At 35.3% G+C, this 22,382-nt stretch overlaps 3 protein-coding genes across 8 annotated transcripts; 2 read left to right on the forward strand and 1 right to left on the reverse strand.

Annotated features, from left to right (window-relative positions):
- The first annotated feature begins 1,815 nt into the window (after window positions 1-1,815).
- LOC126919757 (zinc transporter ZIP13 homolog) lies at window positions 1,816-14,796 on the forward strand. Of its 4 annotated transcripts, XM_050729342.1 has the most exons (6): window positions 2,067-2,215; window positions 2,962-3,078; window positions 10,857-10,967; window positions 12,274-12,542; window positions 12,632-13,193; window positions 13,295-14,796. In XM_050729342.1, the coding sequence occupies exons 2-6, from the start codon at window positions 3,006-3,008 to the stop codon at window positions 13,471-13,473; spliced, it is 1,194 nt and encodes a 397-aa protein (XP_050585299.1). In that variant the 5' UTR covers window positions 2,067-2,215; window positions 2,962-3,005; the 3' UTR covers window positions 13,474-14,796. The 4 variants fall into 4 exon arrangements, with proteins under 4 accessions (XP_050585297.1, XP_050585299.1, XP_050585300.1 ...); XM_050729340.1 differs by lacking the exon at window positions 2,962-3,078 and having other exon boundaries at window positions 1,816-2,215; XM_050729343.1 differs by lacking the exons at window positions 2,067-2,215; window positions 2,962-3,078 and adding an exon at window positions 4,629-4,951.
- Window positions 14,797-14,835: 39 nt separating this feature from the next.
- Window positions 14,836-17,345, reverse strand: LOC126919756 (nucleotide exchange factor Sil1). Of its 2 annotated transcripts, none has more exons than XM_050729338.1 (4): window positions 17,006-17,345; window positions 16,308-16,594; window positions 15,973-16,235; window positions 14,836-15,896 (listed from the first exon to the last, which is right to left on the reverse strand). In XM_050729338.1, the coding sequence occupies exons 1-4, from the start codon at window positions 17,127-17,129 to the stop codon at window positions 15,197-15,199; spliced, it is 1,374 nt and encodes a 457-aa protein (XP_050585295.1). In that variant the 5' UTR covers window positions 17,130-17,345; the 3' UTR covers window positions 14,836-15,196. The 2 variants fall into 2 exon arrangements, with proteins under 2 accessions (XP_050585295.1, XP_050585296.1); XM_050729339.1 differs by lacking the exon at window positions 17,006-17,345 and adding an exon at window positions 16,719-16,877.
- A 693-nt stretch (window positions 17,346-18,038) lies between these two features.
- Window positions 18,039-22,237, forward strand: LOC126919780 (nucleoplasmin-like protein). Of its 2 annotated transcripts, none has more exons than XM_050729382.1 (5): window positions 18,039-18,188; window positions 18,446-18,561; window positions 19,375-19,588; window positions 20,016-20,092; window positions 20,937-22,237. In XM_050729382.1, the coding sequence occupies exons 1-5, from the start codon at window positions 18,167-18,169 to the stop codon at window positions 21,042-21,044; spliced, it is 537 nt and encodes a 178-aa protein (XP_050585339.1). In that variant the 5' UTR covers window positions 18,039-18,166; the 3' UTR covers window positions 21,045-22,237. The 2 variants fall into 2 exon arrangements, with proteins under 2 accessions (XP_050585339.1, XP_050585340.1); XM_050729383.1 differs by having other exon boundaries at window positions 20,388-21,016.
- Window positions 22,238-22,382: the final 145 nt, after the last annotated feature.

Here is a 22,382-nt window from a genome sequence, read left to right on the forward strand (position 1 = left end):
AACTTATCAGTAATAACAGTTGACAGCCAATTGTTATCTAGCAGTAAAGAAAAGTGTATATTTATACGTTAATCGATCATCGAAATGACGATCGTGAAAGTGGAGTTTCGCAATAGATCGCAATATTTACTTCGCTATACTGCGAAAAAGATAATCTGAAGAACATTATGCGTTTAATTTTATCTGTAAAAGATGCCACGTCTTATAATTACGTACGTCCATAGTATTTAAAAATCGAATATTCTTTTTATCTTGGCAACGATGCAATCGAAATATATACACATCTATTGACAAATAATACGGAGAAGTAATGCGATAAAAGTATCAAATATGTATCTTGATGCAGTGAAATTAGTTGTCACGTGGAGGCCATTTTGCGCAAAATTGGAATGTTAAATTAAATCTATGTACTCTAAAATTTTAATGAAGTACTTTACATATCTCAAATGCAAAAAAAATCTAAAGCATTTATCTCTCTTACAGTTGTACATAATTGTTTCAGTACTAAAAGTCATATTTCAATTTACTTCGCATTTAATTTACATGTAATATCTATAATCTATACTATACATGTATAGACAGTATATACATGCATGCATATCTAAAGATTTATAAGGAAGTACAGCAGCGCCTCTATGAACTTCGATAGTAACGAAAATGTATTTTCCTTTTCCTTTTTCGTCTATTCTTTTCAAAACATTTTCTTGAAATAAGCAATTAATTGTCTCGTCATTGAATCGTGTTGAGTTCATTTTCATTGATTTAAATTCATCTTGATTGTTTTTCCATTTCCTTTTTCTTTTTTCCTCTTCTATCCTTTGTTTATCTTTTTCATCCGCGGCAGACATGTTTTTCGTCTCTGTTTCGTATGTAGAGCAATCTGGTGGAGTGTTTTAGTAGCTATAAAAAGGACTGCTTTCCTTACAACATTCATTGGCTGTTGCATCGTTGCAGTGAATGGGTGATATAACACATTGTTTCTTGTTTAGCAAAATAATCCGAGAGTACAAAAAAGGACAGAGTAACAACATTGCAATTCTATTCGTTGCTCGGTGAGTGTCACACTCGTTGTGTTCTCACACTACCAGTTCGAGACATATATAACCAAAAATATAGGGACCGAAGAGTCGCAACTTCTCGCGAATACATATGTTCCAAGCATATACTGTGTGCTGTTGTGTAATCGTGTTTATCAGCTGTGGCGGTAAAGGTGACCACTTCACTCCGTCAATGATTCAAATTTCCACAGCGTATTGAGTACCCTGATTAAAGACGTAACAAGGTAAGAAGACCAAGAGACAAGATTGCATTTTGCTGCTGATAATCTAAGGCGAACGTCAATCTGCATTATATCCTGATTTCGCTGGCATGAAAGACTATCGTGACAAATGCGAATCGGATAAGTTACATATTGAAGAAAGAGAAAAGGAGTAGGAGAAGAAGGCGTACAGAGAAATACATCACCGGACAGGGTCATTTTGATATCTATCATTGGAGGACCGATCTTGCAGCTCTTATCCCCGCATCGCGACGGTATGAAATAACAAGAGGCTTCACTTGATCGACAAAATCGACGACGTTAGTAGAGGCGGCGACTGTCTGATTTGTAGCGTCCGTACTCAGTCCTCAGTGTAGGCTAGTCGGGCGCACAGTTGTCGTTGTCTCGACGATTTCCAAACGCTCGTTTTTCTTGGTAAATCTTTTCCTCAACAACTGACGTTTCATTCCTCGAGATATTCTTCAAACATTAGTGTTATTTCTACACATTTAATCAGTGAAAAAACGCAAGTATTTTCTTAAAGGTATTTGGCAGAGGTTATCTTTATATAAACAAACCTCGAAAGTAGAAATTTCTTGTGACTTTTACTTAGTATATTTCCAACGAACTTTGATAAAGATCATAACATCAAGGAGAAACCAAAGAATCAAGAAGATTGAGAAAAAATAAGTGCTTTTTTGACAAGTTCGGTGTTCTATACACGACGCACAAATATGGCGACAGACATGTGTATGCAACAGAACTGTACCTATTCTATCGGATTTTTGTATGAAATGATCACAGAAGAAATGTGGACGCCATGGAAGGCGACGGTGGAATATTTCGATTACACACCATGGCTGTTTTCTTTGCTTGGAAGTACCCTGATCGGACTGACTGGTATTTTCCCCCTTTTTATCATCCCCATTGAAGAAGGTGCCAACCTAAGGACTGGAGGTAACATTTTTTTTCAATGACACGTAATCGATCCCCTTTTTCCTTTGTTATCATGTTATTTTCTTTAATCAGCATGAACCTATTAAATGATTCATGTGGAATCACGATGTTTTCTTGCTGCGAGGCATTCTGACTATTGCTAAAGGAGGTTATACAATGTACTTCCATTTTACCGCGCACGCGGGAAATAGCTTCACAATAGGTTTAATACAGGTGATCTATATCAACGAAGTAATTTGTTATTTTATAGCACGATGTTTATGGCTAATACAATGCTTTTACTTTCTTATTTTAAACTTTACGTAGAGACATCTTTTTACATATATAAATGTCATGCGCGTATAAATTTATAATAAACAAATGAAGTTCTTCAATGAAAATTTTCGACATTAATTAACGTGTTCTTCAAGTGTGGTCTTTGAACCACGTTTTATTTGCTGGAAGATTAGATTATTAATAAGAACTAATGAAATTAACCATTTCTTTTTAATGAAATTCTAAGAAGTTATCTAATCAATCTGTCCCGTACTAACTTGCAATAAAATATTATAAATAAAGGTGATAAGGGTCTACATAAGTAGTTTACCGCGTGCACGTAGGATGATATTTTTCTTTAAGATTCAATGATCATAGTAGTAGTAGCAAATCGTTTTGTGGAATATTTGTTGCAAATAACCATCAAAACCCGTTAGAAAAATATCAATTAGTCGTGTACCGTTTAAAATATATTTATCTTTACTTTTTAGTGATCGCTGCTGTTAAAATGTTTTCCACCAAACTTTAGTGTAATATGTCATGTAACCCTGATAATGTCAGTATACTACGCAGCTATTTGACAAGAATACGAGATTGTTGTATTCGAGGTAAGATAAACGCTAATATATACGTATTTACACGAAAGCGATTTCGTTACGTTTTTTTAGACCCTGAGTTATGGATTACAGGTATATCGTTAATAGTAAGAATACCGAAACAATAATAAATTTCACAAATTTAAAATTCTTACTTCTCTAGTACGGATGTTTATGAAATTATAAATAATTGTATGATCTTTTTCCAGTGTATTCTTTAAATAGTCCGCGAACAGAGAATATCGTATACATTTGCAAGAGATTACGTCAGATTGACAGTTATATTTCTTACTCTTCAACCGTGTTAATGCTCGTCAGTATGCTTAGTATCCTGTTTACCATAATGTATGAAAATAAGATCATTTACCATTGATTTTACTAAAAACGTGTGCTCGATCGAATCGAATCGAAAAGAACTATTCGAAAGACAAGAAAAACACGCTTGTTACGCGCTTTCTTCCTATTCTATCCATTTAATCGTATAGTTCTTCTAGGAATAAAAAGATAACGGTGTTTCGACAGGAAGATTACGCAAATTGTTGGAAATTAACGTCCTTGTGTATCTCCTAGCGATTATTTATAATGTCTCCATGCTCTTTATTCTTATTTAGAAAAAAATTTTGTAATTTTGTGTATACAAAATTGCCACGTTCCACGAAAACTACGATACCACGGTAGACGAGGTAAAAGTAATGACGCGTTATTACATAGAGTAGAAAGATTCTTCCCGGTGCTCGAAAAGAAACGTATTCGGCCAAATGGAAAGAATCTGCTGCGCAATACCGCGCATATTGTTTACCTAACCTTCAAATGCTGCGTGCCAAAGGCTTCTCTTGAAACATAATCTCGTCTCTCTCAGTGGAGTGCCACAAACTGCGCCAGAATACTTGTTCTTCTTCGAATCGCACGAAGTTGATACCGTGTCGGTGTCTGAAGATAATTTGTATATGTGAATCACTTTCTTTTGTTTCTACATAAAACGTTTTATATTTTGCATTCCGATGTCAATGGCCGAGAATTAATTCCGAAACGAGTGAAACGAGAGATATATTTTCTAGTGTTATCACATGTCGGAGAGAGTAGCAGTCGCTGTTTCGTCTCGTTACGTAGTGATACCAGGTGAAATTAGGAAAATGCAGACAGAGTAGTCCATTGTGTGTACGAAACACAATCCGTGAATCCGTGATCGGTGTTAATGCGCGATGACTCTTGTTCCACGCCAATGTGAACAGACAAGGTCGTGGAACTTGCGTGGAGATGGTATGCATTGTAGTAATGAAATTTGTAAACTAGAAAACAAGGTGGACAATGCAAATGTGATCTCGTTATATATTCGACAAATTACGTTCAGTTTGGGAGACGAGTATCGAAGAAAAGTAAACCTTTTTATTTAACCTTTCAAACTTCAAATTTTCTTACTCAGGTGGGATTTTTTTCCTTTTTGCCTATCTTTTTAATTGATTTTTATATTATGATAAAATAATAAAATAGTTGGAAATATATAACAAACGAGGAATTACTAATTTGAAAATTTCACTTTCAACAAATAGAATAGGGAAGGTGAAACCGGTCTTCGAGCTTCCAAAAATCGACTAGGGGATATAGAGGTAAAAGGTCGAATCGAAGCAATGACGGCAGAAGTGCTCGGATCGCGCCAACATGTAAAGTTCACGTGTGTAAATGGCTTACCGCGGCACACACTGTACGTCGAAGGTCGTGGAACCTGTTGGACAGAATGGAGAATACGAATGAAATTTCCAATTCTTCCGTGGGTGGAATGCACGTTGTATATATGTGTAACGTCGTTTTAACCGGTAGAAAGAATTCAAGGACACGCGGTAGTTGAGGCAGATGGTTTCCAGGCAATTTCGACGCCACTACGCAGGTTATTATGTGAAAATTAGTATTACTTTAACGTTAACTGCATACGAAATAGATTTCTGTAATTTGTCCATTTATGCAGATTTATTTCTTGTTCGTATAAAGATTGGTCAACGGTAAGAGCAAGTTTGAAATCTTTCGTTGGGTCAGTCCTTTAACTTTTCTTCTACAATGGTGACCCGTCAACCCGTCAACTCCTATTCATTTTTACATGGAAACTTGCTACTTGAGATTGCAGGGGTCTCTTGGGTTACAAAGGGCATCCCAGAGTCTTCTATCGAAGAAAAACCGAATCAGCTGTTGCAGCGTACATTCACTGGCCATCTTCCATTATACTTGGGTACAAAATAGAGAAACTATAAAAATGAATCGATACGCCGCTGTACTTTTTCCGTTGCAAAACTAGTTGGCAATAATTTGAAGGTAGTTTTCACTTTTACTCTTTTATCACGTAAAATTAAGACTTAGATTTTAAAGACAACAAGGTTGAGCCGCAACACAGCTACTATCTTTATTTTCTCTCGAACTTTATTGAAAACGGAGAACTCAGCTTTCCCGGTAGCCAAATATTCGATTTTCCCATTAGGTAACTATCTGTCTTTTCCGTAATTTGTAAGAACGTACGATAAACCTAAGGACTGTTCCAAGGACTATCCATAACCCGATAAAACTTGCAGGAACGATAAACCAAAAGTTTAAATTCATGGTGGGTCCTTGAGGTTATCGAGGGCCCGCACACATCTGGCCTCTAATGTGGATTGACGTCACACTTTCATCGTTCACGGTTTTACGGTATGTCTCGCAGGAAATCCCCACAACTTGCAGAGTCTTCGCAGTGTTCTAGAATTTACTCGCAAAGCACGATCAATAGCCGTAGGTCCATTTAAACGGTAAATTACAACTAGCGAAACTGAATTTAAATTGTTTCCTGTAACGCGACTGTGACTCTCCGAGCCGTACAGTTTCTCGCAGCGAAGCGAATTGTTATTCTCGTTTATGACTCGAACAAGACCTTTCTTGTTCCTTTTCTCCAATATCTCGTCGCAAGGCACGTGCATCATACGCCTGTTTGTTCTTGGTCAGTTTAAACATCGCTTTTGGTCATCGACGTTTAAGAGCTTGTCCTCTTTCTCGTTGTTTCATTCGTAGCGACGTGCAAGGGTCGAGAAAAGCCATTTACATTGCGAAACTGCGAATCGATGATGCAAGGTTGTGTAAGCCGATTTTCTGCCATTCAACGATCGGACTGCATTCTCGTTTACGTGTATCCTCTCGAACCTTCCATCTTTCATTATGAACGGTATTCCTATCGCGAATTCCGTTATCGATACTATCGTCCTCTTATACTTCTATCGACTATTATCTTTCTGATGCTACGGTCTTAACAATTACATCTAAATACTGGTAATTTCGAGATACGAATTTAAATCGTTGTCTGCGAAACAGATTCTTCGAGTTAGTAACATATATTTAAACCTATTAAAAGTTTGGATGAAAAAGGCCGTCCGAAGCCTTGGGGAATTAACGCGTTTAAGTCTACATCGTCATTACTGCATTTAGAACGGAACGATTGTTACGGACAAATCTGGAAATGATCGCGTGGATGGCGCGCGAAACGAAACAGCTTCCCTCGTTTTAACCGAGAGAACGACTGTTCTCGAACGAATCTATTATCGAGCGTGTCTCGCTGCTCTGCTCCACGATTTGCGTTCACAGATGCGTTCTCCATTTCTCTTTCGCTCAACCCGATCGCGATTAGATTGTGACAGGCGGTTCGTTCGTGCACGAACAACTTCAGCCGCATCGAATCGCGCGTTTAATTTCTTTGAATGCTTCCACACGCCATCCGATCGATTTTTCTATTTTAGAATCACGCGACACACGTACCGCGTTTCCTTGTAAATATATTATATACTATACAATTTCGCGTGTAGGATCACATTTGACCACGTTTCTTGGCAAAATTCACGCGAAGAACGTGGCCAAATTGTTCTTTCCTTACGTACGGTTTCTTTGCTTCGTGGTTGCATTTAATGCCCTCTATATCTTGTTAGTCAATTAATTATTCCATTGCGGACAATTAGGGAATTGCGTTTTAAACGATTCGTTAGATAATTAGTATCATACTCTGCCAGTGCTCTACATAGTGACGATGCTCTAATATCGTTCACAACCGCATATAGCTCGTTATCAGACGTTTTTTCCTATGCGTCAGTGCGTTTATCAGGATCGTTTTTGGTAACAACGCGTCATCGTGTCTATTTTGTTTAATATTCGACCGAATTAGACAACACTATTCGACACGTATTTAATTTTGCAACCTGCAACGAATGATTCTTGTAGACTCGTGTCCGAGCTAAATACGAATCTGCAAACTGTATTTTCTTAGGAAAGCGTTCTCTCTACGGTTTCTAGGAACAACCAATTTTGGCAATTGCCATCGAGATGAGATGATTCTGCGGTGTCTGCCGAATAAAATGATACGCAGTTATTGCGTTATAAACATCTAAACGAGTTTAAATAACGATCAAAGTGAAAAAAGAAAACGCCTAACACGCAGCATTTTTTACTTACATTTTTCAATTTATTTAAAAAACTAAAGGGGAAAATCAACACGCGATAGAGTAAATATTTTTGCCAAGAAAAGCATCAGGAGAAACTAGAATATCACTGTTGAACAGTGTTATCGACGATCTTCTTGCGACGCGATGTTATTATCAATTATCCTGCGATATTTGTGCACGCTAAGTACCGTTGCTCCATGCAATTATCCTCGTAATGGCAAGAATGCGGAGAACGAGAAAGAACTGTTTCGCGCGTTCAGGCAACAAGGTACCTAATTGTTTGAAATTGCAATAGCAGAGTTTGTCACGTGTTCGGAGAATACAGTGATTACTTTTCAAAGTGTAATTAACCTCTGATCGTGCGTTTCAGATAATTTCGTCGATATATAGCGTTTTGAAAACGAAAGACCTGTCGCTGATCTTGCGTAACTATCGGCAGATATGATTTATCCGATACGGAGCAATGAAAAATAAAAGGAAACAATGAACGTCAATGTTCTATTGATCGATTCCCGATATCGTATCGAATTATATCTAGTTGATAACTTTGTAGCGACATTGTAGTTATTTCATCGCGTGCCATCGTGTTTACTCTTCGCTCGTAACTTTTCTTCTGAATCACATCGCTTATCTCTTTGATTCTATTCCTATGGAGAAGTACGGTTTTTGCAATCAAAACATTGCAATTTCGATCACGTTGCTGCAATTTTATATTCGCGTTCTCCCTCGAAGAACCTAACGATGACTATATTCGTGAAACCACAATCGATATTCTAATCTATGCAAATTCTCCATATTCCTGGTAAATACATCGAATTCCTACTAGCAATTTGCAACATTGTATCAGTATTTCATCGTGAAAAAGGCGCGACGTGATTCTCAAACGATTCTAGGAATTTCTTGTAAACTCAGACAGGTAGAACTGATGAATACTCATTATCGCGCGATGCAATTCGAAATTCGAAAGATAATACGCACCATCGTCATCGTTCGACGGTTTATCGAGAGATTGGCGTTGCCAGTAGTAGATTCGAGTAATGAAATCGCAGCCAAACAACGTTTGTATAGAAATTGGTAGAGATTGTACGTGTATATAAATTCCGTTCACTCTTATAGTTTGTGGTTTATCTCTCTTTCTCTCTCTCTCTCTCTCTGATTTCGCTATCATTGCGTGTTTCAAAATCAAAATATCGCAACTGGGGAAGAGTAACGTCGTATATATTACTTGGCATTACGTAGATCATAATCTGTTTGAGCGACGCTTAATTCTTGATTTCTTCGTGTACACACGGTGATTCGAAAGTTTCTTTAATTCAAAACGAATTGTAATCTAGAATCTGTTGGCGAAATAATAAAACGATAAAAAGTGATTTTCTACCTCTGATAGCGTTTGATGCTACCAGCGCAAAATGGAGGTCAGCCGTTAAATAATTTACACGTGGTGGTTGAGCGATTATTTAGAAATATGCGAGTTGCGTAACATGCGAAAACAAGCTCGCGCTACTCGACATCGTTCGTTTAATTGGTCATTATTATAAAGGAAACAGGGAAGTGGTTTTGTCGTTGCAACGATCGTTTTCGGGCAGCGCTTCATCGTCGATTTTATTACTAACGACTTATTGTTCCCATGGTCGATCGCGAAACCGTGTTATGGCAACCTTTTTACGATTATAGTGGCTATCGAGGATGCTTAACGACGCTAATGATATAACTTTTTTCTTGATTGATCGATGGCCGTTCTAGCGAGCGCAACACACGTGTAATATTGTATGTAAATGCTCATTCGCTTTAAATGCAACTGAGAGACGTATGATCTATTGAACCGATGTATCGATTACGAGGACAGTGCAAGGTTCGCGTTGCCAACGAGAAAATTACTCGAAAACTAAATTTGTCGTCGAAAAGAAAGTCCAGACACGCGAGTTATATTTGTGAAATCGTATGTCGAAAAAATGACGATACTGCTTCGATTAACCCTTGATCGGTAGATTTTTCAAGATACGCCTATTTGCTAGTTTGCTTATCGCCGCGGAAAATGTTTTTGATCTCTGTGGACGCGTTTTACCATTTTGTACACTCGAACATATTAGACGTGTAAATTGACAATCCGTAACAGTACATATCTACGTAACAACGAGAATTTTCCGTAACAGGTCATTGTATCCAGCAGGCTATTTAAACGACATAAGCGTTTATCACGTAAAATAATTAGCGCTACAATAGTACTACTTAACGAATGCTATTCGTGATAAAGGCTAATTAATCAAAAATATGTATATCGATTATTGCAAAAGCAGACTTGTTAATTGTTGTATATTAACGTTATCGTTGTTGCATATTTTTCCTGGTAATTCATTACAGAAATAAGAATGCAGATATTTTGGAGTGAAATTATTAAAATAACTTGAATCCGAATATTTGAAAAACTCAGGATGTTTGTCGAGGCCAGTCTACTCCGTTTTTTCTACATATTTTTTCTACATATTTTTTCTACAAGAAGTGGAGCAAGGTCTATCGAATAATTATCTCGTATCCAATGAAACGATGAAATTATTTCCACTCAATTTTTAATAAAAATTGCAACTTCTCGAACGCCTATTATTACGATTAAATAAAACGGTTAGACCCCCGCCTATTTTTTTAGGGAACAAAAGTGATAACACGCTTTACGTAACCTACGATGAAATGAGATGTACGAATTGTAGTTGGAAAAGAGCCGAAGTATAATTGAATTCGGATATTATTCTATTACTATTTATTTTAATTTAATATTATTATTTTCAAAGTATAATTGACTATGTGGCAAAATGAAATATCGTCTGATTAAATTTCAACTGTTGTATCTTTTCCTAATCGAAAATTCAGATAACTCTATTCTAAAAAACTCAGATATTCTATATATATATTTTTGTATCGAGTTCGCTCATTCTAGATTATCATTGATTACCGAAGAGAAAGCAGATAAGGGCCAAATCGTATTTTAACGAAAGTATCGATGCCCATAAAGAAACTCAGTCAATGGTAAAATTGTTAATATCGCGCGATTTAACTTTAAATTTATCGGCTTCGTACAGGAAAGGCCGGCCATCCATCCGTGCACAGACGCGTATGTGCGTAGGAGGAGAGTTAGAACAATTTTCTAGAACATCTTCGATCTGTTAAGTACAATCTCCTGCACTTTTTCATCCTATACCATGTTCTATCTATAATTTTATCAATTTTTCCGCAGAACATACGATAATAATTATAACGCTAAATTATATCGATCGATATAAAAATAATTCGTAAATGTTGCTTCTTTTTCTAGAACCTTCTTTAAGAACGCCGACCCTCTTTATGTTACAGACAGTGCTAATACACTGAAAATATTGCTGAGCTTCGCAGTCGGTGGCCTTCTGGGCGACGTCTTCCTGCATCTGCTACCGGAAACATGGGCGAGCAGCTCTTTGAACAAAGGTACGAAAATACTACAGAAAGGAAATGAAAAGAATCAGTGGTGCCAGCTGCACTCTTGGCAGATAATAAAAAACTATCATCAACTGGTGGCTCGTTCTTGCTTTGGCCAATCATACGAGATAACGAGCGAACCAATCACGAAGTTCGCACGAACAAACTTGGAATAAAATTCTCCTCTATTCTTTTTCATTCTTCGAGTTCGGAGAATCTTGAAAGTTGTCATAATTGAATATGAAATGTTCGAAACGAAAATAACGTATATTTTCCATCCCCAATTTCATCCTAAAACTTTCTCGAACTTTTTATTCGATCGAACGTATTGCATTCTTTCGAACACGTTCAACTATACAGCAAATTCGAATTGCTACGAAATCTACACCATCACAGGCGAAACTTATCGCTAATGTACAAAGAACGAGGACGTTTCTAGGGTGATCTAATTTAGTTCTTTATACGTCATTGACGAAACATTACCTAATACACAATGTGTACTATAGAGTTATGTAATGAGAAAGTTATAAGGGGTAACAGCCTTGAACGATTCTATTCGGGAAGACCCGCGAGTTTATCGTGTGGTGCTAGCGTTAGATAAAAGAAAAAAGTTTCAAAAAAATATACGAGAATAGTGTCAAAGATTAAGTCGAGGTCGTTAAAGAATCAATCGATCGACGCAATCATGCATCGAGCGTGAAACTCGACTGATCTAACTATGTCGTTTAATCGTAAAGTATGTATATATATATATATATGCAATTCGCATGCACAGACACACGGACTTGACAGTTGGTTTTATCGATCTTTCCTCTGCAAAAATTCAAAGTATCATCGTATAACATGAAAGAAGCATTAAAGATTTCGAAATGATTCCTGCTAAAAATAGATGAATTTCTTCTTTTGCTTCGCCACTTTTGTAACGGTGTATTTTTGGTTTTACAATACGAGTCGTATTGAATAAGCAGCGATACAAATTTCAATCGAAGAACATATATTTAAATTACGGACCACTTTGGCCTCAGGCTGCAATTCATCATATTAGATCTATGCTAAGCATGACTCGAGGCGATCCTTCACCTCCGTTGTCCGCTTTATGAGCGATTCAAACGGCATTCTCAAACCCTATTGTATTTCAGTTGCGGATTTCAATTGCCAGCTGTCCTCTCCTAAATGAAACTGGCTCGTTTCTAGTCCACCTACAATTTCTCAGTTACCTTGGCCATGTTTTTCTCTTACAGATGACTGTGTCGTCCTCTCTAAGATCTAGAATCGCTTTGCACGTATCTGTACAAGTTACATCGTTTTGTTTCAGCAACGGATGATAGACATCCGTCGATGACGTGCGGTCTATGGGTACTAGGAGGCTTCTTGGTATTCGTCATAGTGGAGAAACTGTTTGCTTTCGAGCAAGAAGCTGAAATCGAGGATGCGCCCATAAATAACACGGAACTGCGCGAAAAAACCAACACTGAAGCTGAAAAGGAGATGGAAAATAACAATTGTATTAATTTGATCGGAAGCAATCCGAAAAACGGTTTTTCGAAGCGACTTCCCAATGAATTTTCGAAAGCCATTAACGAGGTGATACATCGATTCTAAAATAATGTATTATTGAAATATATCGTTCTTGAACACGATACTAATACGAGTATTTCAAATTACTCTTACAGTTGCGGCCCTTCTTAGAAAAGAAAAGCGGATACTCCGAACTGCCAAATGATTTCAAAGATAACCATAAGAACGGCTTCGTTAGCAACGGCATGAAGCCAGTATTAATGTGCAACGAGTTGTCGAATACCCTAAAAGGTTTGCCGCTGAAAGAGGCAAAAGATTGTTTAAAGAAATTTGCGAAGAACGCTAATGGCTTTTCAACCGAGTTGTCGAAAGGTTATTTAAAAAAAGACAAATCGGGCAAAGCTTCTAGCGATGAACAGACTGTTGCGAAGCAAAAGTCCAAGCATATAACTGGCTATCTTAATCTGATAGCCAATATCATAGATAACTTTACTCATGGATTGGCTGTAGGCGGTTCTTTCCTCGTATCCTTCCGTTTGGGTGCTCTCACCACATTTGCTATTCTCATACACGAGATTCCGCACGAGGTCGGAGATTTCGCAATTTTATTACGCAGTGGATTCAACAGATGGGATGCTGCGCGGGCGCAGCTTCTCACAGCTAGTGGTGGCATTTTTGGAGCCATGTCCGCGATAATTTTCTCTGGCGGTGAAGTAGGTAAGTATCGCTTCTTTAAAATTTTAAGGAGAACGGCTTAAGAATTTCTTCGCTCAATGAATTGTACATTTTTAAGATTTGTGACAATTGTATTTCTTTAGGAGCGAAAACAGGTTGGATATTGCCTTTCACCGCCGGTGGCTTCCTTCATATCAGCATGGTCACCATTTTACCCGAACTGCTTAAGGAAACTACTAGTCCTAAAGAATCTTTCAAACAAATAGTCGCGTTGCTCTTTGGTATTACCATTATGGCAGTTTTAACGATTCTTTTCGATTAATAGAGTTACTTCATTTAGCAATAGCATTAGGTAGTACTACTTGTCGATATATATCGACACGTGTCGAGTGTAAGTTATTGTTATATTAACGTTCCTTGATACGTGTCGCGACAAGTCGTTCGAATTTGCCATAAGAAATTCTATCGCGTAATACTTGTTGCTCAATGATGGTGGTGCATCCATGCCGGGAGACAGAGGAAATGAAGAACGACGGTTAACGACTGACCAAATTCATGTAGAAATTACTTTTGTACTGATTTTAGTTTCATATAAAACTTCATAGTCATCTGTATATTTGAAATACGTTCACGTTTAGATAATTCGATAAATAAAAATAACGTCGATCTCCTTCTGCGGTAATTAATGTTCTTCTGATAGCGAGAGACAAAGAAAACAGGGATATCTGTACAAGTTACTTTTATATTTTTCGATCGTTTATCGGGGTTCGTATTATCGGCAATTCGGTATTATCCATCTATATTGTTGCATTAAAGGATACTCTGTTACAAACCTGGCATAGTTTATACATAAATATACGTATGTTCCTCCATAAACAATCGAAAACTTGTTGCATGAAACGTCATTTCCGTTTCTATGATATCGACTTATTTCGCACTTAAACTTCGTTATCTAGGCGTTACACTGTGAAACCAGTATTGACGTGTGATTTTCACGTTGTAAAACATCATCGTGTACATAATATCTATGCTTCCTCGTTTACTGTTAAAAAAAATTGAAACTAAAAAAAGATTGTAAATTACGCAAAAAGAAAAATAGTATATTTTGTGAGTACATCTATCGGTTTGTTCGATCATTCCGACAAATGTATAATTTAAGTTCCTAATGTATTGAACTCTTAACTACCTTATTGTGAAAGGAGGAAATAACATATTCCTGATGATGAACAATATGCGAAAGATATTATGTAAAATCTGTAAAATTGGTATGTAGATATAGAGTCATTGTATTTAATAAAATTTGAAAGATTATGTAAACTCAAGTATTTTAGAAAAGTTTACGAATTAGATGAGTTATTGAACGGAGATTCCATCTATTCTCCGTAGTCTCGTGTATTATCTAAAGGTGCTGGTTTTATAAACCGAACAAAACGCAATCCTTGTACTTAAAGGATTATTCTTTTACAACAGAAACCTTGATACATGAGCATCGTTTTTAAGCACATGTAAATAGAAATTCGGAATTACGAAGCTAGTTTAATCAGCGATTTGGCAAGTATATTTTCTATAAACTATGACTTCACGAACAAACTGTTCGTATGTAATCACTATTATTTGTAAATAAAGTATTTTATTCTATGATATATATCGTCGAACAATTTTTTTCTACGAAACAACACAAATGTGAACAGTAAAAAATAATTTATTAAATAATTTTCTTAAAACATAAAAAAACATGACACTTTCATTTACATTTACTGGATGAGTAACACAGATTTCTTACATAATATATGTACAGAATAATTTTCTAGTTTGCATATATACACACACGCTTTTCTTATGATACATTGTACATTCATCCGTTAAAACTGGTAATAATTTGACAACAATGTTTGTAAGATATCCACGGCCAAAATATTCAAAATATTCATGCCGACGATTTTCTTCATCACACATGAAAACTTTGTACAATTATATCTACACGACACGAAATAAATACTGGAGCTCAGTCATTACGAACGTTTAATTTTACCTTCCCTTTCTCTCTATAACTCATCGTGGGTAGTTTCGAGTGTTTGAAGCATGCCTATTAATATGTTTAAGTCATGATGCAAATCCAGTATGTGCTGTATAATGGGAAGAAATTCGTCTTTATGTTTTCTCCACTTGTCAATACAGATGGGAGCGGCGGTGATCATGCTATCAGAAATAGTTTTAAGAAATTCATAATTAGTTCTCAACAAATCACTAAGATCAATTTTGAAGCTTGTTATCATTAAATTGCTTAAGTGATCGCAATATGAATATTTTAATAATTTTCTCTCAATATCAGCAGCAGAATATGCTTTTACTCTTAGTTCTTGTTGCGCAACATCGGTAATATGTTCTATATGTTGTCTCTCTACGATTAAATCATTGATTAATTTCATAACTTTCATTTGTACTTGTAATTGGCCATCGACTAAAATTTGTCCAAATATTTCTATTCCTCCATGATCGACCCACACCTTTTGTCCTATTGGAAACTGCCTTATCAGAGCACCCAAAGCAAAGAGACATCTCGACTTCAAGTCTGTTTTACTACTTGTAGACAATATATGTAAAAGTTTTTGAACAAAATCATTTTCCAGTGCTTTTAATTGTACTTTAGGATTAGATTGGACAGCTGCACCCAGAAGTCTCAAAGCTTCGATCTTTATTTCGTTGTTTGTTCCATTGAGGCATGGAGATATAATTTTATTCATACTGTAATTGAGAAATCATGAAAAAATAGCTCTGATGTTGATATTTCATTAGAAAAAAAAATTGTTTTTATACATACCCTTCCATATCGGCAAAAGCTTTGGCATTATCAATGTGATGAAGCAGGTATTCTAAATTGTACAAAATATCTAAAATTCTTTCTGTTTCTGCAGTCGTTAAAATTCCCATAGTGACTCTATTTTTATAAATTTGAAACTTTTTAATGTAGCTACTTAACAAATCAGAATCACTAACAGTAATGTTTATTTCAAATGCCTTAAATTCTTTCTTCAAAGCTTCATAGTCTCTAAATTTTTGCCTTATTTTTTTTGAGTGTTCAATCTAGAAATATTTATAAATGATTTAAAAAAATTCCTTATATGTTATACAGAGACCATAGTTAAAAGTAGTTACATCTATTTCTGGAAAATCTTCACCCTCTTGTTTCATTTTTTTCAATCTATCTTTCAATTCTTCGATCGAGTAATTAAACAAATCAGACTTTTCTGCTGGTACATGATCTTTTTCTTCCAGGATTGCGTTCTCAGGATGCAATATTACAGAATTTGTATTTGTATTTGTACTGTTCAAATTTTTGTTCGAATCCTCTTCTTCTAAATCGTTATCATCCATTAATTTAGCTTCTGTTACACCAGTTTCAAAATTGTGTCGAACATGTAATCCTGCAGGTATAGATGTACCTAATGAATTAAATGAATTAAAAGAAGAATTAATATAACAAGAATATAAATTGATATCTTTTTTATGAATGAATAATTAAATTATTAAATTAAAAAATGAAGTAAATGATCAATCTATTTGCACCTTTAAATAAAATTCTCTATACGTCACTGTGGTATAAGTTGTAAAATATCGTATTTGAATAAACTATAGATATTCGAAACGATAATGAATAAGAAGTTTACAAAAAAACTTTTCGTAAACTTAACGGTACTGCGCGTAAGAAAATGGCCTGAATACTACAGACATATTGTCTCAAAGAACCGCGATGTCAAATTTGACTGACGTGGTCTTAGGAAGAGAACAATCAGTTGCGTAAAAAAGTAGTCCCAGAATGTACGTAGAACGAAATTAAATAAATGTTCGCTTACCTCTTTTCACAGTTTGCCATTCTCGAGTTGGTACAAATGTCGTTTCATTTTTCTCAAGGTCTCCGAGAACTACCGGTAACAAAAGTAAACAAGTTAGAATAATCGTATTGGATTGCATTCTCATCTTTTCCTGTGGTTAACCGAGGGCTACGACTTTTCTCAAGATACGGCGATGACTTTTCATAAAATTATTAAAATTCTCTTAATGATATTTTGTTAACTGTATTACAGAATATTTTCAATTTTCCTGCGAGTCTCTTTCATCGCGCTTTTGTTCAATTTAAGTATTATTCACGTGTTGCGTCCGATATTTATTCAGTTAGTGTGTCAATGTTAGTTTCATGTCTTGCCACCAGGGCCTACGTAGACCAATAGTCGTTCAGTACGATGTTGCCAAATTTTTCATTCAAATTGTATTACTGTATATTAGTCGTTTTTAAATAATTACTTGAGATTGGTATATATAACAGACCAAATATTTTGGTACTTTACAAAAATATACATTCGTAAATATATAATACTAAATTTCTTTATTATTTTCTTAGAGAAAAAGGATCGAAAATAATCACATAGTTTTATATTCCATTATTTTGAAGGAGAAGTAATATTTTACTAAAAATTCAATAATTAAATCTTCCATGTTTACATCAAATAGGGATTAAGGTATATCAGCATGTACTTATATATATAACCTTCTGTCTAGGAATAATTTATACGCTTAATTTTTTGTTATCTTGCGCGAGATTCTTACATTTATCGGCCAAGAATAATGATAAAAAGAGTGAATTTGAACAGTTACATTTTTTATTCGACTCGTTTCTTTCATAACCGGCAGAATATTCGTTGTGAGGAGGGGAGGGGGATATAATACCCGTCGGAAAGTCTTCAGTGTAGTTCGTGATATTAGATGGCAACGCTGTTGATGATAGTTGAAAGTACACCGACCAATCAAAGAGAAGAACGTATTCTAGGCGCGCAAGGCTGAGTACGTGAAACTCATTTGCTACGCGTTCGTCTAGCACGTGCGACCACTGTTCTTCGCGCAGCGAACGTTGTGCGCGCGGCGTCTTTGGCTTCTCTACTCTCGTTCGGCACGCACACTCCAACGGGTTGCTTCTATACTTCCACTAACGAGAATCCTTTAATATCAAGTCGATCGTCATGGCAGAAGAGTATCTTTATGGTAAATATTAGAAGCTGTGTTATCGGTAACGTTGTGGCTCCTTTATTTTGTGGAGCACGCTATTACTTTCGTCGTCATTGGCCATTCGACGCGAGCGGTATTATGGTCGAGACGCCGGCTGGTTTTCGGCCATTGTGACGAGGAGACCCCATTGTCCCCTAAAGAGCTAACGAACTTGATTTTTTTTATCAAACTATGATACAACGGCAAGCATTTACGATATTCCGTGTGCGTACTCTTGTGATTTCTGTGTCCAGGAATTACCCTCGAAGGACTGAATTCTAGCGAGGTATGGGATCCAGAGCATAAAAACGACGACGCAGACGGAACAAACCAACATTTCGGTGCCGATCAGAAGCTGATCATAAAAATGGTAAGTAAAAAATATCGATAGAAATTCGCTGGGAATTTGCATTATATATATATATATTTTTTAATTGCTGCTTGATACATTATATACGTTTCGTTTGCTTTTCGTCATGTTCGGTTAAGAGTAACGGATTTTCATTAACGCGCGATTTCATCGAGAATGGCCCTTTTATTCGATTTGCGATGTATATCTCTGATTTATTTCCATACAAAGTTGCTATATTTTTACGAACTCGCCAATATTTCGTATATGTATCTATTAACCGTGCAAAAATATATGACCAATATTTGGCGTCACTAGCAATCACGATTTTTCGAGCGCTTTCATCACTTCTTGTTAGGTTTGCGCGCGAATTTTTAATCGTAATACGAAATTAAAATGCTGCTCTTTATTATAGCCTCCATTCTTTGTTTTCACGCGCCAGAACCCTCTTTTTGTTTCCGAATTTTCGAGAAATGAAAGCAATGAAGATTTGTGATCTTGATGTTTGTTCCGTGAATGTATATTATTTACATATATCTTAATATAAAAATATTCGCAAATTATAGATAAACAATCCAACGTTTATAAACATATGTAAATTAAGAATGTTTGCCAAGCTTCTTTTTTTATAGAAGCGTTTATAACTGTTTGTAGCAGTCATACTTTACGATTGATTGGGATAAAGATTTTATTTCTACATAAATGGGATTCCTTTTATAAATTTGTGTAATAATTATACACAATTGTGGTTCCTGTTGTCATTGGCGTACATAAAGCACCGTATATTTCTGTATACATGCATATGTATATATATATTTTTTATGTATTTTATAGGCTCTTCTAGGTCCAGAGGCTAAACCTGGTGAACTTAATGTATTACAAGTTGAAGCAATGGGCTTAAAAGGACCCATCAAAACACCAATTGCTTTATTGGAGATGGGAAAAACTGCACAGATTATTCTGGATCTCAGTTTTCCTGACCCTCCAGTCACATTTACTTTGGTTAAAGGAAGTGGTCCTGTTCACATAGTAGGACATAATCTACTTGGTAAGAACGAATATTGTCTATCGCCATATTGAATTTAGGATACTCTTTATAGCAAAAATTTAACATCTTATTTGTATAATTAAATTTCTAATAAAATGCATGTTAAGGTATTGATATCCTTTTTTTCGAGTAATCAATTGTATTAAATTTAAACATTACATAGAGAAGGGCGATAATTGCAACTGGACGCCTTTTAACAGTTGTGATAATAACAATGTAGCAAATTTAGATGGAAACTCGAATTGCAAAAGTATTTGAACAATATCTTCAAACGTTAAATTTAGGGAAATGCATATTTCAGAGCTCTTTTATCTAGTTACGATAATTGTTTTACAATAATTTGTCAAGAACACTTTGTTTTCTTAGAAAATGCATATGAAATTACAGATTTGAAATAAACCATGCAATATTAATTCGGATTTTTCAGGTACACACATGGAGGAGTTTGATGATATGGATGATGAAATGGAGGAGGAGAACATCGATGATGATGATGATGATAAGGTATAGAAATCATAATGATTAATCTAGAGTAATGATATAGATAATATGTACATATTAAAAGTTATTGAAAAATTTACAATTAAAGAAAAGATTGTATTAATAACTGACATTCTAATTAGGCTTGCATAAGATCTTTTTGAGAATTGATATATGGAAAATGCGGAATATTTTCGACCGAAGCAATTATGTTTATAAAGATCAACTTGATATTAGCTGTCTTTGTTATGCTTTTATTATGTATATTACCAGAAGTGATAGTATTTCATTTTCTATATACTAGGAATACAAATTTCAGGCACCGCAAAAGAAAAGAAAGCATTCTGCAGAGGGTAAAAAAAATGGCACGAAGCGTGCCAAGATGGATGAAGCTGTAGACAAATAGAGTCCTAATATTAAAATGCTGCTATTCAATCATCCCTGAAAAACAAGTTTTACCAAGAGTATTTTAAAATCCCATTATACGACTTAAAATTTTCCCGGGGGTGCGGGGGGAGGGCGTGTGGGCACTGAAGATTGAGGAATAAATGAAAGTCGTGGATATAACTTTCTGCGTTTGTATTTTCATTCCATGTGTCTTTTCTTTTTTTTCCATAATAAATCATCCCATTTTGAAATAGTTGCTTTTATTCCTTACTTATCATGTTTCCTCCTTTTTCCATTTTTTGTGTTCAGACAAATTTTTAGTATTATAGGAACAGGAAGTGCATTAGAATGTCAGTAAACAATACAATCTCTTATAAAACAAAATTTCGCATCTAGGTTTCCATCTTAATGTAACACTAGTACTTGAAACTTTGCAAAATATTTGCATAGTTATATTCTATTTGTTACTTTAATATGTTAGGAGCCAGAAGATGAGGAAGACGATGAAGATGAACCCAAGAAGAAGAATGCCAAATTAACAACTGCAGCCAAATACAAAAATCAAGCTAATAAGAACAAGAAAAAATAAGCACGAGCCTTATTACTATGGAAACAACAAACTTTTAAGTTAGGCTAAGCGTAAGTCCATCAATATCATCCGCATTTGTGCGAATCTAGTATCGTTTCACCAGATTATCAGACGACAACGTTGCCTTCCACGTTTCTACAACACAACTGGACCAATGAAAATTATTATAAAATATTATGCTATGTACGAAGAATGTCGCATTTCTTTGATGTATAAAAATTTTAATTATGTCATATGTCTATTATGAACAGAAAATGGGATTTATTTTGACAATATTTTTCCCAAAATGCCTTAGAGGAATGACCCGTATTAAACAAACTCTATGGGATATTAAGAATGTGAATCAAAAATTATTTTTTTGACAAAATTTTATGGAGTTGAAAGTTCAGAGGGCATTCTTCTGAGAGCCAATTGTGTGTATTAACTTGTTTTATTTTGTTACGGGGCTGCTAAAGAAAAGAAAGAAAAGACCATATTGTGATGAAAATTACTTAAAAAAAAAAAAAAAAAAAAGAAAAAAAAGAAAAAAAAAATATGTGTAAGACTATGTAAAAACAAATGTGAATTTTTAAAAGCAAATGTGGAAAAAAATAAACATATTTGGCCCAGTTGTTGTTAATAAAATTAGTGGAAAGCACGGACGGACCCACAGTGAGGTGTATTCGTATTGTTTCCTTTTTGTCTTCTCCGATGCCGTGTTCACACATCGATACTTCCAGTGATGCGAAGATACACTATTCTAATGTAGTAATGTAAACGCGATTCGCAGAAAAAAGAAAAAAAAAAATATGAATTACTATGCTCCTTAAGGAAAAACAAACAAATTTCGAAGATAACGTTCCAGTGTAATTTATTATTTTCGTGTGTACAAGATGGGGAAAGGGTAATAGTCACAGAACCCTTATGTTAGAATGTTATTAATGATTGTAAAGAGGGTAAAAAAATGAGATCAGGATTTTAAAAAAGAAACATAGTTACGAGTCATCTCGATATTCATTCCATTTGATGAAAGATAACAGAAGAGGGGATTACACAGGTGTACTACACAATGTGATGCTCTTACATCAGTGTCATATGCGATAAAAGCATATGTAATGCGTGCATAGGACACGCCCATACGATTGATAAGTAGTCTGTACACCTATTTTGTACATATACGATACAATAAAAAATTTCACAACTTTTAATCAGTATTGCGCGATGTAATCTTTATTCAGACGCCTTTCCCGATTGTACAAGAAAAATGATGTATTCGTAGTTTGCAGAGTTTTATGACATTCAAACGTTTGTCATTTGTTAGTACAATCAAAGATATATAATAATTATTTAGTGAAAATG

This window comes from Bombus affinis, chromosome 8 (assembly GCF_024516045.1).
Source record: "Bombus affinis isolate iyBomAffi1 chromosome 8, iyBomAffi1.2, whole genome shotgun sequence".
NCBI lineage: Eukaryota > Metazoa > Arthropoda > Insecta > Hymenoptera > Apidae > Bombus > Bombus affinis.

Coding starts and splice junctions, on each gene's coding strand:
- LOC126919757 (XM_050729340.1), top strand. CDS start 1,993: ATGGCGACAGACATGTGTATGCAACAGAACTGTACCTATTCTATCGGA. Junction 10,968..12,273: donor GAGCAGCTCTTTGAACAAAG/GTACGAAAATAC, acceptor GTTTTGTTTCAG/CAACGGATGATAGACATCCG. Junction 13,194..13,294: donor TTTCTCTGGCGGTGAAGTAG/GTAAGTATCGCT, acceptor GTATTTCTTTAG/GAGCGAAAACAGGTTGGATA.
- LOC126919756 (XM_050729338.1), bottom strand. CDS start 17,129: ATGAGAATGCAATCCAATACGATTATTCTAACTTGTTTACTTTTGTTA. Junction 16,595..17,005: donor ATGGCAAACTGTGAAAAGAG/GTAAGCGAACAT, acceptor TTAATTCATTAG/GTACATCTATACCTGCAGGA. Junction 15,897..15,972: donor GCTTTTGCCGATATGGAAGG/GTATGTATAAAA, acceptor TCTCAATTACAG/TATGAATAAAATTATATCTC.
- LOC126919780 (XM_050729382.1), top strand. CDS start 18,167: ATGGCAGAAGAGTATCTTTATG. Junction 18,562..19,374: donor AGAAGCTGATCATAAAAATG/GTAAGTAAAAAA, acceptor TGTATTTTATAG/GCTCTTCTAGGTCCAGAGGC. Junction 19,589..20,015: donor AGTAGGACATAATCTACTTG/GTAAGAACGAAT, acceptor CGGATTTTTCAG/GTACACACATGGAGGAGTTT.